Below are 15,235 nucleotides of genomic sequence, written 5' to 3'. Positions count from 1 at the left end.
TAATCGTATTAGAAGTTATTCAAGAAATAATTTTATATTACAAACAACGGCAATCTGGTATATAGATTGTACTCTATGGTATATTTAGTATGTTGTAATATGTCGGTATACCAAATAAAGCAAAACAGTCTAATATTATATTATATGTAAATACACCGAATTGATAAAAATTTTGAATTATGGCTAAAATATACCTTATAACTGTGTTTATTTGTTTATTTGGTAATTTCTTTGGTTGACAATCTCGTATATTTTATATTCCGGGTATATTTTGAAAGTAGTAGTATATCGATATACTAAATCAACAAAAACAGTGTGGTAATATCGTTAAAATATACAAAATCGTTATCTATGGTATATTTTGAAAGTAGTAGTATTTCGGTATACCTATATTAACTCTAAAATATACCGAGTATCTACATTTATATTGGTTTATTTATGAATTTAAGAATAGTAACACACTGTGTTACTTTTATTGTAAATGAGTAGAGAGGGCAAGAGGTGAAGTGGAGCACACTTGTCTGTAGCTTTCTCACTTGTGCTTATTGAACCTTGACTTTTGCGCAAATAACTAACAAACATGCTTTCCCGCTTGCTACATTTTTCCACAGAAAATAACTGGCAAAAACTGATTAATGAAGAGCAAAGTATAAAAATAACGAGCAGCGAGCAGTGAGCAGGCGAGGCAGGCAAAAGCTGGATACAAAAGCGCAACCGAAATCAAACCATTCGACTGCATGAAATCGCTTTCATTTTTGTGAACTTGCATTTGGCAGCAGCAAAGCGTACACAGCACACAGTACACACAGAGACACAGTGATAAAGAGCGGCAACGAGAGCAGAAAGCAAGCAGCCGTGTAGTATGTCAAGTGGACGCAGTGCACGCCTACCGCCCACGCCGACGCCCACGCAGAACGCCAACAACAAGCAGCAGCAGCATCATCGTGTGGCAGCAGCAGCAGGAGAACCCAACAGCAACAACATGATGCAATATAGCAGCAGCAATAATAGTAGTGCAACAACTGGTACAACGGCCAATGGTAGCGCAGCATCAAATGCCACATCACAAGTTGGCGGACTGCAAATGCATGCCGGCATGGGCATGAACCTGAGCATGGCAAGCATTGGAAACATTGGCAACATGACAGCAGCGTCCTCAGCTGGCATCTCTAACTACGGCCTTGGCACACTGTCATCGGGCGGCGTCAGTATTTCCACCAGCGATGCGGCCACGGAGAGTATACCGGGTGAGACTATCGATGTGTTGGGACCCGAATTGGCGGTGGCCACGTCGCAGGTGCTTGAGAATTTGTCGGAGAATGAGCGCAAGATGATAATTGAGGTGCTGAATCGTGATGAGTCGGTGCGGCAGCGTGATGCCACCAGGATAATGTGAGTAGAGTGCACACTTCTTTCAACTACAATGTAACTAGCTCTAATTATTGACTTACCTACCTGTATGTGTGGCAAGCAAGCAAGCCAGCAAGCATTGTGGCAAGCATATTGTCACATTTACGCTGCTGACTTTGTGCAAACTCAATTAAAACTCGCGCTATTTCCGAGCCAAGCAAAACTTTTTCTTGCTTGCTTTTCTTTGATTTCGCTTTTTGTGTTCCTTACTTTTATTTTCTGGCTGGCGGGGAATTGTAACTTTTGTAGCAAATAGAAAATGCTGTTGCACTTACCACACGTTGTTTGTTGTTGTTGCTGGTTAGAAGTTAGCCAAGTCCAAGTGAGTTGGCGTTGCACGTTTTGTGCATTTCGCTCACACAGAACGTAAACGTAAAAAACCGCAGAATTTATGGCCACAAAATTTTCATGCGGTCGAATAGACGAGAACAGACCCAGGTGAATAGCGAGAGCGCGCTGCTCGCGGCATTTTCGGCGACAAATCACGCACATGGCGCACAATCCCAATCCCAGACTCAATCCCAATTCCAATCTGCAATCTTCTTGCAGCCAGGCAGGCAGCCAGGCAGTCAGGAGTGCTTAGTTTGGCAGTCGCATTAAATTGATATGCGCGCGAACAACAGGAAAAAAATTGTTTTCACTTCGTTTAAGCGGCTTTTGTTCAATACTGTACTTATGCCACTTGCGACTTAGTTCGCCATCTCAGCTGCCTCCCTCGAATGCTCGCCATTTTATGCTGAGCTTTTCTTTTGTGTGTGTGTGCGTGTGTGTGTCCTTGACAACTTTAAAGTGCTGGAGTTGCATTTGGTTGGCTTTTTTTTTTTTGGACGTAAATTGAAATCAATTTTATTGTCTTTCTTTGTGTTTAGTTTTTATTGCTCTGTACTTTCTCCATTGCGTGACAATTATGGCCTTACGTGTTTTGGCTTTTAGCCCACCACACACATTATTTTTCTTTTAGGGTTGAATGACTGCACTCAACTTTTTTCGGGGTTTCGGATTTCTGGATAATGATTACGCCAATCGATATAAAGAGAGACATATGTAACGCGTAATGCGTTATTGATTTCGTTTTTGGTTGGGAGGGTTCGAAAATTCGAATTTGATTTCAGTCAGTGTCATAATATTCGACTAATAACATTGTTTATTACTTCGGTGCGGTTAATTGGATTCACAATTAGTTGATTTAGACAGTTAGCAACGCTTTACACGTTACAACCGATTTGTGCTTGTGCTTGTCGGTTTATTTGATTACTATCTGTGTCTTTGATTGTCTGACAACTACAAAATGTTCTGCAATATTCAATTAATTGCATTAGAAATTGTGCCAAGAGAGCAGACAAATTTATCGGCTGTCATTTGAAACATTCTTAGAATTTCATGAAAGCATTTATTTTCTTTCTTAGAATTCATGATGAAATGTTAGACAAATAAATGCAAGAAATTGGTGTGGAAATCGCAGGTGAATGTGTTAGATGAGTTTTTGTGATAAATACAAATAACTTTTGCTTAAAACTGTTTTATGAAATGTTTTTCTACAGCTCAACGCTTTGTGTAGCTGTTGTATCTGCTCGAAACAATTGAAAACATATTTAATTGTTCTTTAACGCATTTATTATGTGGAAAATACAATTTACTAGCTTCTAAGAAAGACTTTTTGTGATAATAAAATGGAGATCTGTGCTTAAGATTAGCTTATAAAAAAGTTTTTCTAAAGCTGCAGACTTTTTTGTGTACATTGTGTATCTGCTTTATTTTCTTAAAACAAATGCAAATATTCTTCAACTTTATTAAACACAATTCTTAACTGGAAAATATAAGCGTTTTTTGCAAGTCATTTGCTGATAAATCACAAAAAGTTTAGGTCACAATTATGTGTGAAACCATTTATATGATAAACAAGTAAGAAAGTTAAAGTCGAGTGTGCTCGACTGTGAGATACCCGCTACCCATTTTTAATAAGGGCAAAATATTGCGGTATTATTTTCAAAATATACCGAAAATACTAAAAAATACTAAAAATATACCAAATGGTATGTTTGGTATATCGATACAGCACACCATTTAAAATATACCATAGACGGCACAATGTACCAGATTGTCAGCCAAAGCAAATCGGACCCCTAGTAAGTAGGCGTTTTTGCCCATACAAAAGTATTTCTTTAATAACTTCCACAATTTTTATCTGATCGCAACCAAATTTTCAGGAATCATGACTACTATAGTAATTATAGTATATACCAAAATTCGCAGCTCTAGCTTTAAATTTACGCTTGTTATTCGATTTTTTTGATTTGCGGGGGCGGAAGTGGGCGTGGCAAAAATTTGAAACAAACTTGATCTGCGTGCAAACATAACAAATGCTGTCGAAAAAAATTATAGCTCTATCTCTTATAGGCTCTGAGATCTAGGTGTTCATACGGACAGACGGACAGACGGACGGACGGACAGACGGACAGACGGACATGGCTATATCGTCTCGGCTGTTGACGCTGATCAAGAATATATATACTTTATAGGGTCGGAGATGCCTCCTTCTACCTGTTACATACATTTCCTACCGGCACAAAGTTATAATACCCTTCTACCCTATGGGTAGCGGGTATAAAAAGAATTATCTAGGCTAGACTGCTTTATAAAAAGTTTTGCTAAAGCTTAACACTTTTTGTGTATCTTCTTTATCAGTCCATACGAATACGTTTTTATGATAAAAGAAAAGTTATACAGTTTCTTTATATAATTGTTCTTTATCTTTAACACATTTATTAAGTGGAAAATACATTAGAGCTTAACTGAAACGACAATTGAAACTCTTTCTCTTAAAGTTTTCCGTTTACAATAAAGACAGCTGTGACAAAGTTCTTCCTTGCTATTATTATTCGTTTCGGTCAATAATTTATTGGCAGCCATTGCAAAGCTATTGCTGCGACTCATTGAAAATTCACTTAAAATGTATTTTTCGAGCATTAAATTGAAAGACTTCGGGGTCGTATTTCTATGGGTATTTGTGTGTTGAACATTGTATTGAGAAATAGGATATAATACAAACATTTAATGCAAGTTAATGCGTTGCGTGGCACAAAGGTCGACTGGTTTTTTAGTGCCAACTCATAAAGATTTCTATTACAGCTCTCTCACACACACACACACAAACACTGTTCAAATAATGTGCACATAAATCCTTTCCGTTCGCCTACGGGACGCTGATTTAGTTAGTTAAAATGTGGCCGCCTTTTGGGCGAGTATTTCCTTCCCACTCTCGCTGATTGCTTAATCATGTTGTGTGACGGAAATGGCGATATTGAAAAACGCCACTGGAGCGCTGGTGACCAGCTGTGAGAGGTGCCAAACTGTGGGCAGGAAATGATTGCCTTCATCAACGAGTCGCCGTTGGGTCACATGTAGCCATGACTACAACGACGACGATGTCGTCTCTAGCTTCACTTTCCAATCTCTCTCTTCCTCTCTCTTCGTTTCACCCAAACCACTCGACAACAAATGATGCTTTCATAATGACACTGGCCACACTGATTGGGCGAGTTGCCAGGAGCGAGCATTATATATATATATATATATATGGAGAGAGATATATATATTGACTGGTGTATTGAGTAAAGCGGCAATAATGACGCCCGCCCACAAAAAACACATTACAAACATGCTGAAGATGATGGATGAAAACGCGCAATGAACAACGTTGATTATGACGCCAACTCCTACTTAGATTCATTCCACAATTCTGAGCGTAATTCGTATGGATGTCTGTTGCCAGAGCTAGCTAGTGAGCGAATCATTAAAATACTTTGCCATTTCATTATCGTCATTGGCAATCATTGCCCTTCTCTCGCCATTAACATAAAGCTGTCGTTAAGTAAAAGTAATTAATTTTGCAGCCGGTTTAATGTCCTTTCGACTTGTAAGCAAGCTGTTGTGCCCACTGATTTTTTTCCTCTGCAATCTAACCGGGAAAATAGCAACAACAACAACAGCGTCATCAAATGCTCAGCTTCAAGCAGTTCGGTAGTTAAATTTATAGTGTGTAGAAACATTAACAGCCAAATAACAGCATATGTATGGCATATAAACTTGCACTATGTTTATGATCGCTTTGAGGACACATAAATAACTAACTACTAGTAGTGTATGTGGGTGATAATGTTAGCTAACAAGTTTCCTTATAACGAAATTAAATATTTAAGGCAATGCATGCGAATTTCAAGCATTAAGAGTTCTTTTAAAATACTACAATGCTTTTACTTAACCTTTTTGACTAAATATTTAATAGTTTTTGAAATAGAATCTTGTCTAATTTAAAATATGTTAAGGCCATATTACCAAGTAGTATCTGACTTAAGTTGCTTTGATAAAGTTGTCAAAATGAGAGATTAATTTGACTTTTAATTGCCGGATTGATAGAAAGACAGAAGTTAATATCAAACACGATCATTATCAAAATTGAATATGATAAGTACTGTATTATGACTAAATGTAATGGGCAAATGTGGTAAGTTTAGTTTTAATTAATTTTTCATTGATATTGTGGTCTGATATCAACCATTTAAATATATGCCAAGGGGCTATATAGAAGTTAAAGCTGTGCCAAGTTTCACTAAGAAAGCTGTTACAAATGAAGGAGTTGTTTTGTTATAAGCAGGGACAAACTGAAAGACAAAAACTACATTCAAGTACGATCACTATCATATATAAAGTAGCAATAATTTAAGATGATTTTGCTCCTCAATAATACTATAGTCTGATCTCATTCATTTCGTTTTATGTGAAGGTTAGAACAATAATATACGGCTCTGCCAAATTGGATTGACAACCTTGCATAAATGAGAAGGTAGTTTGCTTTCAAGGCAGTTGGAGTACAGATTCTACCTAGATCCCTATCACGGAGATCTGAATTCATTACTTAATGCAAAGTCTGCCTAAAGACAAGCCTAATTCGACAGTGCTTTAATTTCGGTAGCCAAATTAAAGTGGAGCCAAGGCACTTGAGATGTGATGCCAACGCGCACACGCGACACTTTATTAAATGTCGCAATGTAACCTGGCAACGCAATTAACGTGCTAATCTGAAGCATGTGGCAGGCACATAACGAACATTGTATCTCAGTGAGTGAGTGAGGCAGTGTGTGTGTGTGTGGTACGTTGAGTTGAGCTGGCAACGGGAAATCTGAGATCCTTCGATTCATATTTTCTGTTTGTGCAATGCGCACAAACAAAAAGTCGAAATGCAAGTGACTTTTGATGGTCACAAACTCGGTTGCAGACTCTTAATGAGCTTGTAACAAACTTAACTCATTTCCGGATGCATATACAGTGCGTACCTATGGATATTTCCCTCCCCTCGACCGTCGCAATGTTTATCAAAGCTCTTGACTAAATTAAATTTAATGGCGTGCCACGTTCGTCTTTCTTTCCGTCGTTTTATTCTTTCTATGCCAAAGAACTTCATTAAGTGTCTGAGTCTATCATCTTCAGCGTCTACTGCAACACTGTCTGTGCTGTGTTTGATGATGTGCCACTTTGTTGTAACTGCACAGAGAGATAGAGATAGAGAGAGAGATAGAGAGAGAAAGAGACCTGCCACAAGCACGAGGAGCAACAAAAACAAGGTGAAGGTTTCATTTAGTGTAGTTTTTGCTTCTACTTTGCTTTAGTCGACTGCGGCTTTTGCTTTTCTGCTTTGCAAATTTCACTTGCTAATGCTTTTGATTACTTTTAATTACAATTTGGCTGCTAGGCTACGCTGCCCAACGGTCGGTAGGTTGCTCTCCCTTCTCCCCCGTTTCCTTCTCCTTGATACACGTTTCATTTATATTTTTCGTGAAGTGTGTGTGTGTGTGTGTGTGTGAGTTCATCAACAGAGTTTTTGTGCAGTCAGCTGTTATTTAAGCCGGGTCTTAAAAACGCGTCGCAATGCCTTGTTTTGTACTGAGAACTTTTTTTTTATTCTTTTTGCTTTTTCGGCCATCATCCAGCTTAATTGGTCGCTTAACACCCACGCCAGCTCATTAGCTGACTGTGCGGTCTACACAAGTCGCCCGAAAAACACCTGCACACAAATGCCCTCTTGACACTGTTTGCTTTGATTTCCTTTTTTGAATGTGTCCCTTTGGCTGCCACTCACACAATCTACTACACAGCAGCATCAGCAGCAGGCATAACAAGCTTAATGACTTTAACACGCAGCGCCTGAAAGCATGCAATAAAATTTTAAATTATTATGCGAGAATATCTGCTGTTAATTAAGACCACACAAAAACATTTCTGTGTGTGTGTGTTCACCCACGCATGCCGACAGCGATTGAAGGCAAACCTCATGAATTGATTTGCCAAAGGCTTGTTTGACTACGTTGTGAGTGATACTCGTAAATACCGCATTGTTATTGTCACATTGCACGTTGTTATTGTTGTTTTTGTTGGCTGCAATCTAACCAATTATTTAATGCGCTTTTCAAATATTGTTCAACAATTATGTTATTTGCTGACGCTTGATGATATGTCATCTGCCATTTAATAGCCACACTTTAAATACCGCAAAAACAACATAAAACCAGAGTACTTTGTGAAAATTCACACGATAAAATACTGTTTTTCAATTGAAAGAAGTTCTTAGACTTTGAAATGCTCTGCGATGAAGATGAGGTCAGAATTTAATAAAGTTTGTGTATTTCAATGAAGCAAGATATATAGTACTGCAATGAATAATTGCATTAAGCGAAATAACTTTTTTTTATTTTATCTTTTATTTTTCTTCCTTTTTTAATATCTAGCTTAGTGAATGGCTTAAAGTATATAAGAAATATTAATACTAAAGTAACAATCTTAAGAGAATAGATCCTAAAGAAATAGAAATGATGATTTTTTTGCTGTTGAAAAGTATTAATATCAATTTGAATTGGATTTGCTGTAAGTTTTCTATTAATGCTTTAAATTATTTAAGGTTTATATTAAGAAATAAAAATAGCAAAACAATAATTTAATTTAGCGTATATATCTCAATGAAATAATTCGATTACTGGCCTTGAGTTATTTCAGTATTTAATTTCGTTGGTTGGAATTAAGCAATTTGCGGTTGTTGTATTTTTTCACGATATAGTAACTTTTTATATATGAGCATTTATTGTTATTAACATGCATTAACTCAATGCCATGATTTTTATTTAAAACTCCCCTTTGTGGTCAAAACACTCATTCCGTAGAAATACCTAAAGAACTCTGTAGTGTATTGAAAAATGTGAAAAATAATTCACTTTGGGAAACATCATTTTTTGCTTTTCACGCGAAAAGAACCTTAGACTCAAAGACGACAAGAAGAAGCAGCAGGCAGCAGGGACTGAAGCAGCAGGCGCAGCAGTGGCAAAGTGTATTTACAACAATGCGATGCGACTCGACTTTCTCATGAGTGCATAATTAAAATGATAGCAAACCGGGCGACGTCGCGTTCATCGTTCGCGTTCTGTTTAATGATAATGTGAGAAGGGCGCCTCAGGTAACAGGTAGCAAGCAGCTCAGCTGAGCGAAGTCAAAGCGAAGTCAGACCACAGACAACACTCAAAGCAAAGAGAGAGTGTGGAGAGCGAAGAGAGAGAGAGAGAGCGATCGTTACGTTTTCTCACTCTCTTGTGGTTGACGTTCAACCTGTTGCTTTCAATCGAGCGCTGTTTCAATCGAGTGGCGCCGTTAAATCTCGGCGATTGACTCAGAGCTCAGTCAACGAACGCGTCTCGAGTTAAGCGGACGTCGCTACGCTGTCGACGCTGTCTCGCTCTTATATCTTTAAGTGTCGGAGTGTGAACGTGTGTGTGTGTGTGTGAGAGATGAGATTGCCGGTTTGAGATTTTTTTGTGTATCATTTCTACCTGTGTATCTGTCTCTGTATATATAGAATTTCAGTTGTTGATATTATATGCTCGTTTCGATTGATATTAAAGGTACGGGCGAAGACACCTCAGCAAAATCAAAAAGGAAAAAAAAGTGTATCTGACAGATACCACACACACAGAACAAATGCGATGCGACGACGCGCCGCGTAATCTAAGACATGCAAACGACGCGATATTAACCTCTAAGCAACGAACACAAACAAAACGAATTGGAAATTTATAAAGAGCCAACAAACAAAACGACATAAAAGAACGAAAGAATTTCATTGTGCAAAACAAAAGATAAAAGTTTATGCAGAAAAGTTGCCACAAAAAAAAAAAGTAAAAATAATAATACTAAAGTTCTAAATCCACAACGAAAGCAAATAAAAACGCTTAGCGAATTTTTGGGAAAAGCCAAAAACACATACTCAACTTTTAACTGCCGCCAGCCGAGAGAGCCGTGAGCCGCCAGATACGAAAGTATCTCAACAACAAAAAGGTAAAATGAAGAAGAGGCAAGAACGCATGCCATTTGCTTTACGTGCACAATTGCGCAATTATAATAGTTTCCACCTTATTTGCCACACTCATACTTTGGCAAATAAAATATATACTATTTAACTGCAACGGGAGTATGGATAAAGAATTTCGCTGCCGGGTTATTTTAACGGTTCTGCTGTAAATTTAATTAAGGTGCAAAAGGCACGGGCGGGGGAAGTGGGAAGTGGGAAAGGGGGGAAAGTAGAGTGGTAATTTCCAGTTGCAAACAAAGGCGCGACATTGGCTGGGACAACAAGAACAACCTTTTGCATCTGTATCTGGGCTGTTGTATCTTGCTATCTGCTGAATGTATCTGTATCTGTATCTGTTCGTTGGCTCGTTAAAAGCGCATTACACACACAGCTCACGCATTCACCGAATGCACCCACTCCACTCCGCTCCAGCTCCTCCTCCTCCTTTGGAGAACCTCTCTTCGTCGCATTCATTTCTTTGCGTTGTGTATCTGAATTCGAATACCTCTTGTTTTTATTATACATATACGAGTTGGCTCGCATGTAGATACATATGCATAGGTACCAAGTATACATACATATATACATTTACTTTGGGATTGAGATTGGGCTTGTGGTCGTTGTTGTTATTGTTGTTGTCTCGATTTGCTTTTAACGCTCGTCTGTGTTTGCTTTTTCTTGTCGAACTTGGCATGCCATAAGTTCAGCTTAATTCTTATGCCGCACATCGTCGCACGTCTTGAAATATGTTTTGTTAGTCTTGTTGTGCCTGCGCAAAAAAAAACAAAAAATGTATCGAAAAACAAAAACCTTTCATTGTCAGTGCCAAATTGCAGTCGTTAGCCATATGCAACGAACGAAAGCATTTGATACTCTTAGTTTGTGCCATCAAATTGAATGAATTTGCAGTTTGCCAATTGAGAAGATTGTTACTCGATTTTATTTTTCCCAGGTACGCGTATTGGGCGCAGCATTTTCAATGACTAATGGAGCGCTGCGTCAACAACAAAACAACAACAACAACAACAACAACATTTGCAGCAGCTTTACAACGTATGTTGTAGGTGTGAAATACTTGTAGATATGTTTCGCTTTCGCACAATTGTTGTCAATGCTAGCTGCAGAAATAAGTAGTTCAAAGTGGTATAGATACATACATAACATACTATATGTTAAGTAGTGATTGCTGTGGCTCAAATTTAATTAGCACTCACAACTCTAGAAACCTTGACTCTAGCCAAGGCTAAGAGACAGTGCTTCTTTCAATGTAAGTCATTTCAAAATTGAAATTGAATTAAATTAATTGCAAAACCAATGACGTGAAATAGAAACAGCAGTAAAATAATTCTGCTTATCGATAGCAATTAATAGTTTAAGATTGCTCACAACAAACCGATTTACAAACATTAAATCAAACTTCAATTATCGCTTAAGAATTAATCTCAAATTAAATAAATTTAAGACCCAATGATGCAGAAATAGGAACTAAAACGCTGTAGCTTGAAGCTTTGCTTAGCTATACAAATTAATAGCTTTGGTTTTTCACAATAATTTTCTTAGTGACTCACACAATTGAAATCGTACTTCAACTCATTCATTCCACTCACTTAAAAGCAGCAACTTCATGTTCAACCAGCAACTAATTCTAATTGTCATTGTTAAACGCTTCTGGAAATAATCTTTATGCTGGCACTTTAGACAAGTGTCATCAGTTCACAACTTTTCCACTTTTGGCTTTCAAATTAATAGCCGGCATACGCTGGTTGTCGGTTGCTGGTAGCGATAAGACTGAACCTTTAGCTTATCAGATGCACAAACTGTTTTGTTGTCTACATATTTATGGACACAAGATCCAAATATTTGGCCACTATGTCATGACTTGCTCATATAAGCACTTAGATAAGTCGCAGTCTATTTGATTGTATTTTTATTTGGGATCACTGCCCAGCACGTCGTCGTCGTCAGACGTTGTTCGAAATATGTATTCATAAGCCGCAGTAGAAGTTCCAGGTTGCTTTAAAAAAAAAACTAACTTTTTTGATTGGACGCAGAGTACATTAATCATTCATAAATACATACGTACAATATTCTCCAAGGCAGAGCATAGACGTGAGCAAATGGACCACGCCTCCGGGTCACAACTACACCCAACTCCCTCTCAACTGCCATGTTCTTGTTGTTGTTATTGTTCGCTTGACTTGCACATTTATCATTAGCATTTCACCAGAGTTCAGAGTTATTTTTTGCTGTCGTTTTTGCTATTTCCGTTAAGTAAATACGGATTCAGCTGCCCGTCCGGCCAAATGTGCGTATGCGTAATGTATTCTAATTAATGCATGGAATAGTGACAGTTATTGAGTTTAATATTTTTTCTCTTTCTGTTGCTGTTGTTGTTGTTGTTTTTGCGCTTTATTTGCATTTTAATAAAACAAAAGAAAGCAGCTGTGCGACACCACAACAAAAAGATACGAAATAAATCTGCCGCATTGGTTAAAGATACTTCTCCAATGAAGGAAATGGAGATGAACCTGGTTGGCTGACTGGCTGACTGGGCATTTTGGCCAGATGTGTGGCCAGTGATAAAGATGGTCTGCAAAAACTCTAATCAAGCCAAATGCAAATTAGGTTAACTGTAGTTTAACGAGACAGACATCAAAAAGTCACTCTCGACTTAGATGACACGAGATGTGATGAGCTGCGATGAGATACGATGAGCTGATGAAAGCCCCAACAGAGGGCAAGTAGAATAGCAGTAAGCGAGTGTGAAAGGTAATAAAGCAAAAGTCCAACACACACTAATGAAGTTGTCGTGAGCGTTAAACGACATTAGTGATGGACAGTGTAGGAAGTGTTAATGATAATGATGAGCACGTCTCAACTCAGCAACTTGTCTTCACACTTGTCTTAACTGGTGGGTGGGCCATCAATTTTGACTTCTCCTCCGCCTCTTCTGGGCTTTCCTACGATTAGATTGCATTAGCTATACTCTGTGAAAATCGTACAAAAAAAAAGGAAGTGGCTTTAATGCAGATTACAAAACGTTAGCTGCATTTGCGTGTATTGCTCATTAGCTTCATAAAATGTGCACAGTCAACATCTGTTTTGATTAATTAGGAAATTATAAAACGATTATTAGCAAGAAAAAATATCAAGCTTTGATTACTTGCTTACAAATTTAATTCTGCACAATTTAATAATAAAAGTGAAACTTTGGATAAACAAAAAATACAAAAATAAATACACCATTTCAATGCGCATAAATTTGTTAAAAATTTTAGATACATTGATGGCGTTATTAAATTAAAAATTCGTGTCGAAAGTGGTGTAAAACAACACTTTAAAACGGATTTCCTTTTTTGATAAGCATCCACAAATTATCATAAATTTTGAACAACATTTAACTTATGATTTATAGCGAATTATCTTTAATTTCCCCGATTATATTTACTGTTTATTTCCGCTATTAAATCATTGTTAAAAAATACTTGAATGAAGAAATAATTGTTCCGCACTTCTTCTAAAGATTTTTCTATTATAAAATTATTATTATTCTAAGTTTGGATATTAAGAATAGACGAGTATGCTCGGCTGTGAAATACTTGCTAGCAATTTTTAATAATAGAAAAATGCAGTATTATTCTTATAGTGTATGAAATTAATATACTAAGTAACTACCGAAATATAGCGAACGCTAGTTTTGGTATATCGATATACTATTACGCTAAATACATAGTTTTAAAATATACCGAATCGATATACAGAAAAATACTGAAATATACCGAAGGCTGTATTTGGTAAATTGACTATTACATTCAAAAGATACCATTGAGTACAAGATATACCAGATTGCAAACAAAAGCAAATATTCAAATACTTTTAATCCTTTTCGCTTTTTCAATTAATTGTCTCATTCAAAAGCTCGTGACTTTCAATTTCTAACTAGATTTCAAAGTCATTTGTTTGCCACCTTGTTAAAAGGTTGCACACAATAAAAAATCGTTTACAAAGAAGAATAACAAATTGAGAGCGCTTAAAACTTTCTATTAGCTGATAGAAGAACAAAAGCGGCGGCATTTCATTAATTTTATCCGTAGTTATCTATCGCCTGTATCCGTATCTGAAATCTGTTTGATCGTGTAATTATCTCGTACACATGCAGCTGTAATTATAGACAAATTAACGCGCTGCGTTAGACAACAAAAACAAAAGCGGACCCAAAATTGGTCAAATCGTATTAAAAATCGCAATTGAGCGGCAAGCAAACAAAAACCTGGGCCCCAAACTTGGTTGCTGGATGCTGTCAATAGACCGTCATTAGATGGAAACGCTTTTTGGCCTTTTTTTCTGTTGTTGTGCTGTGTTCTTGTTGTTGTTTTTGTTGTTTTTTAGCTGACAAATTCAATGGCCAAAAGCGTTGGGAAACTCAACGCTGAGAATGTGACGGAAAAAATCTGTAAACAAACTCGGCGAGAAAACGAGGCTGATTTTAATCAGAAGTTGACTTTTATTTTGTTATTTTTTTTTTGTTTTGTTTTTGGTTTTGGACAGCAAATAAAAACGCGACTAGAGAAAAATCATTTTGAGGTAGATTGGGCAAAACGATGATTCAGAAGGCGGTCAACGGAAACGCAGCTGGAACCGCTTTGAGAATTTTTGCGAATATTGTTTGGATTGTGTCCGATATGTTTTTGCTGTTGTTGTTGCTCATTTCTTATTACTTTGCCGCAAGACAAGAAAAATTGTAACAGATTTCGAACTAAAACTTCATATAACAAAGTTGTTATTGTGTGTGTTATTAATGTTTGTTTTTTGTTGTTTGTGCGTGATGGCGTACGATTCAATTTATTGTTTGTCTTTTGGACTTTTAGATTGTCAACGTTTAATATTTGTTGAGCACGACGACAGCAGCAAAAAAAAAAAAGAAATAAACGATATGTAGCCTTAGTTGAATATCAATTCGATACGAATGCATAATAATTAAAGACCAATTTGCCGACTCTCAAGTCATAAACATGCAGCTCAAATACACAAACTACACTAACTACGGATTGAAACGAATTGAAATCCGATTGCATTCTTAGACAGTTCTGTCAGCGCTTTTGTGAAGCGTATTTCGATAGTCATCATGTTACACTCTTTGCTAGCAAACTTAATTTTATTTATAGCTATTACCAAACTGGTTTGCTTGCTCTTTCAAGCTGCCCGACGTCAACAAACGCAAACAATAACAACTGCAACTCGAGAGAGAGAGAGAGAGAGAGAAGCTTGAAGAGTCAAGTAATATGCACGGTAGCAACACAATTGTTGTTGGCCATATGCAGTTGTTGGTAGTAGTAGTTAATAGTTGGCTTTTGGCCCCGTTGAGTGTTTCGTCTGTTGGCGTCTGATTTCATCTTTCGATAATTGCACGCAATTTTCACGCGGCGCCCACACAAT

General features: G+C 37.3%; 1 protein-coding gene across 6 annotated transcripts in view; it reads left to right on the top strand.

Annotated features, from left to right (window-relative positions):
- The first annotated feature begins 847 nt into the window (after positions 1-847).
- The window catches only part of LOC132784747 (serine-rich adhesin for platelets), a 71,588-nt gene continuing 57,200 nt past the window's right edge, over positions 848-15,235 (top strand). For 5 of the 6 annotated variants that reach the window (XM_060790573.1, XM_060790576.1, XM_060790572.1 and 2 more), the window contains exon 1: positions 848-1,392. In XM_060790573.1, the coding sequence (XP_060646556.1) occupies positions 863-1,392 (530 nt within the window). In that variant the 5' untranslated portion in view covers positions 848-862. Of the gene's footprint in view, positions 1,393-9,772; positions 9,787-15,235 lie in introns of those variants that run through there. The other variant, XM_060790574.1, reaches the window with a different exon arrangement.

The sequence above is a fragment of the Drosophila nasuta genome, chromosome 2R (assembly GCF_023558535.2).
Source record: "Drosophila nasuta strain 15112-1781.00 chromosome 2R, ASM2355853v1, whole genome shotgun sequence".
Lineage (NCBI taxonomy): Eukaryota > Metazoa > Arthropoda > Insecta > Diptera > Drosophilidae > Drosophila > Drosophila nasuta.
The sequence above is the reverse complement of the archived record's forward strand: the minus strand, read 5'-3'. Positions and strand labels throughout refer to the sequence as shown.